This window comes from Sorex araneus, chromosome 6, assembly GCF_027595985.1.
Source record: "Sorex araneus isolate mSorAra2 chromosome 6, mSorAra2.pri, whole genome shotgun sequence".
NCBI lineage: Eukaryota > Metazoa > Chordata > Mammalia > Eulipotyphla > Soricidae > Sorex > Sorex araneus.
In genome coordinates, this window is record NC_073307.1 from 105,976,613 (window position 1) to 105,980,664 (window position 4,052).

The 4,052-nt window shown below is 35.8% G+C and overlaps 1 protein-coding gene across 1 annotated transcript; it reads right to left on the reverse strand.

Annotated features, from left to right (window-relative positions):
- Positions 1-207: 207 nt before the first annotated feature.
- LOC101549068 (olfactory receptor 52N1) lies at positions 208-1,173 on the reverse strand. Its single transcript, XM_004621243.2, has one exon. It carries the CDS (start codon positions 1,171-1,173, stop codon positions 208-210), a length of 966 nt encoding a protein of 321 aa, XP_004621300.2.
- Between the last annotated feature and the right edge of the window lie 2,879 nt (positions 1,174-4,052).

Sequence of the window (4,052 nt, forward strand, 5' to 3'; positions counted from 1 at the left end):
AAATTCTAGAGACTTTGAAAACCATAGTGTTTTAGAAAAACATGGTTTGCCTATGTGAGCATAGCAACACTCTCCCTAGAGGTGGAAAAATCTAAGTCATACAATTTTTTTCCTGTGATTAGATCCTGTTCTCATCAGGAAAATTTCTTAATGCCTTTGTAATCTTAACCTAGCTAAGAGAACTGCAACTTCTCAAAAACACTTTATTTAAATATTATGAGCAGATTTATGCTTCCCCTTTAATAAGAACCTAATGACACTTTCTCGTATCTGCTTAGTTTTCACTCCATACACAATAGGATTCATTGTGGGAGGCATGAGAAGATAGAGATTAGCCATAATAATGTGTACGTGTGGAGGAATGGTGTGCCCCCCAAAACGGTGTGTAAAGAAGGTAAAGAAGGCTGGGACATAGGTGATGACAATGGCACAGATATGGGCAGTGCAGGTACTAAAGGCTTTTTGTCGAGCATCTGCTGATGACAGACTCACAACTGCTCTAAGAATCATAGTGTATGATATAGTGATACACAAGATATCAAAGCCACCAATCAGGATGGCAACCATCAAACCATAGATGGCATTGATCTTAACATTGCCACAGGATATTTTGGCCACGGACATGTGGTCACAGTAGGTGTGTGGTATGACATTGCTACTACAAAATGGCAGGCACTTTGTGAGGAATGTAAAAGGGATAACAAGAATTACACCTCTAGTGAAAGTAAGAAGCCCAGCTTTGGCAATAACTGAATTAGTGAGGATAGTAGCATACCGTAGTGGGTAACATATAGCTACATAGCGGTCTAAAGCCATGAGCATTAGCACCCCAGACTCCATTCCTGTGAAGGTGTGCACAAAGAACATCTGGGCCAAACAGGCATTAAAGTCAATCTCCTTGAGGTTGAACCACAATATGAAGAGTGTGTTAGGAAGAGTGCTGGTACACATGAGCAAATCTGTGAAGGAAAGAAGGGCAAGGAAGATGTACATAGGTCTGTGTAAGGCCTCTTCAGAGTAAATAAGGTATATGATGCCAAAGTTTCCTATGAGCGCAATACTGTACATTGTACACAGGGGAAAAGAGATCCATAAATGTACTTCTTCCAGTCCAGGAATACCATTTAAAATGAATGTAGCTGGAGTTAAGCTCGTGGTGTTTAGAAATAGCATAATGACTAATTAAAGGTTAATGGTACAGCAGTTACAGAATTATTTTTCTGTAAGTAGAAGATAAAAATAAGTTTAGAAATTATCTGGCAGGCAAGACTCTTTTCCTCATAATGGCTTTGGGGAAATATATGACATTAACAAGTCCAAGTCCCGTTGATGTGGTAGATCTGGTGTCTTTTTTTTTAATGCGGCATAGCTCATTCTCTAGATGACAGTTGACACTTCACAAACAACTGAACAAAGACAGAGTGGAAAATTTGCTGTGTCCTAGGTGCTCACCATCTTGATTAGAGATATTTATTCCATTCAGAAATGTGAGCAATCTTCAACGGTTCTATAGGGTCACTTTCCACAGTTAATCTGTTGTACACATAACACATGCTGAAAATTTGAACCTAGGTTTTGCTTGATTTCTGTCCATTCAGTTTTCAGGAATCTAAATTGAGAAAGTAAAAAATTATACCCTGTGTCAATAGCTTTCTTTAAGACAAATCATACAATAATCTTAAATGCAAAAAATATATCCTCACAATACCATCACCTATTAGCATCTTTGATCTTTTAATGTCATCTATTAGCATCTTTGATCAGCATCAAAAGTATGAATCATTGAAAATGATAACATAAGAAGATAATGATTTACTAAATGGTAAATATCTTATCTAATGGTCTCTAGAAATTAACTGAAAAATAGATATACTAATCACAAACAGAATAGGCAGTTCATTTAGAATATACACTTTATTTTCTGTTCAGATCACAACTTTGGAGAGTCATAAGTCAAAGATTTCTTGTTCTATATAAGCAGCACAGATAAACTAATTTTAATTATTTAGGAGATATTCAAAAGACTTTTTTGATTCACTTGGCAGTGCTCAGGGCTTACTGGTATCTCTGCACTTGGTTGTCATTTTTGGCGGGGCTCAGATAACCAAATAGGATACCAGGGATTGAACCGGGTTAGTCCATGCAAGCCAAATGACCTAACCTTAACTGCTATATTATCCCTTTGACTCTCAAAATATTTTTAAGATAAAAAGAAACTTTGAGAGAACAAAAACTGATAAAAATACTTGACTTGTAAAAAGGAAATTATTTAGTGCATTAGTGAATTGTGAGGCAATAAGAACAAGTAAGACAATAAGAACAATAAAATAAGAACATCTATAAGATATGCAAATCAAAAATAAACTGGAATATGCTGATTTTAAAAATATGCAAGTAGTTTGATTCAAGTGATGTTTATACAGAAAAAAGCATTTGGAATGAAAAGCAATAGTGATTTTGAAAATTTTATACCTGTGTTGAAATTTAAAGTGCTTTCTGGATGTTTGATAGGCAATCCATTTCACAAATTCAGAGGTGTTATCATTGAAAATTTATGGTTATGTAAAATTTTCTCTTTCTTCAATTTTGCTCGTATTCCGTGTTATCAAATTTTTCAAACACAAAGAATGAACAGATAAGCCTAATATTGTTTAAACTGAGAGATGATTGAAGTGTCATAACTGTGATGTAGGACAGATGCAACTCCTTGAAAGGAGAAGAGGGCAAAAAATCCAATATTATAGAATATGCCTACCGTCACCCCTTTCTTTATTACAATCTAAATAATGGTTCTATAGACTCTTTCAATTCTCTTTGAAATGCTATTTTCAGTTCTCACAGTTGGCAGGATTGATTACCTTTTCTTTAAACTGCTTTCCAGAAGGATTATCTCAATTGGTGAAATGTGTCTGTATGTTTCAAAGCAAAAATACAAGCTAGCGAGTATAAATAGTCTTATATTTGGTACATTTCACCTTTTTAAGCATTAGAATAATAACCCTAAATGACAACTCTTACTCTTCTTCCCCTTGAGCCACTATAATCTGAACCTACCTCTTTAATAAAAACAGACACACAAACACATACATGCCCAATTCAGAAATCTACTCACCCTGAAAATCAGTGGAGCTTCTCAAGGGACTAAAGACAGTCATGGATTAAGTAGTATTCATATCTTTGTATGCCCTGGTCCCACTTGAAAGAAGAATATATTGAGATCATAGGCACAGGGATGCAGTAGGGCAATATTTTGTTTGTGTGTGTGTGTGTGTGTGTGTGTGTGTAGTTAATAAATTTAGTCTCAGAGGAGAACTGATTTCCTATGTGTATGCGGTATCTATAATTAGGTAAAAGGACACTTAGGAATTAGATTTATCTTGGACCCAAAGATCCCATATCAATTCCTGATAAGTATCTTAGGAATTATTGTATCCCTCACTATAGTTAAGACTTACAGGTTTTAAATTACATGGTGAAAATGCATATTTGAAATAATTTGGACTTTAAGAATTATATCTTTTAGAAAAAGACACATGTTCTCTATTTCAAAACCCAGAACAATGTCATATACAAAGTTTTTACTAAATATATTATTTAAGAAAAGGGTTTATGTTTGCATGCAATTAAATGTGACATTTCTACTGTCATTGATAAATATCAATTCAAACATTGGTTCTATAGGCTAGTAGTAGCACGGTCATCCCATTGTTCATCCACTTGCTTGAGAGGGTACCAGTAACGTCTCCATTATGAGACTTATTGTTACTGTTTTTGGCATATGGATGGAATACACCACGGGGAGCTTGCCAGGTTCTGCTGTGGGGGCGGGATACTCTCTGTGGCTTGCCAGGCTCTCCAAGAGGGATGGAAAAATCAAATCTGGGTCGGCCGCATGCAAGGCAAATGCCCTACCTGCTGTGCTATACTGTAACACTGCACTGTAGCACTGTCATCCCATTATTCATCAATTTGCTCGAGCGGGCATCAGTAATGTTTCCATTGTGAGATTTGTTGTTACTGTTTTTGGCATATCAAATACACCATGGGTAACT

What these genes read in the sequence shown, in the direction of transcription:
- LOC101549068 (XM_004621243.2), bottom strand. Translation starts at nt 1,173, where the DNA reads ATGCTATTTCTAAACACCACGAGCTTAACTCCAGCTACATTCATTTTA.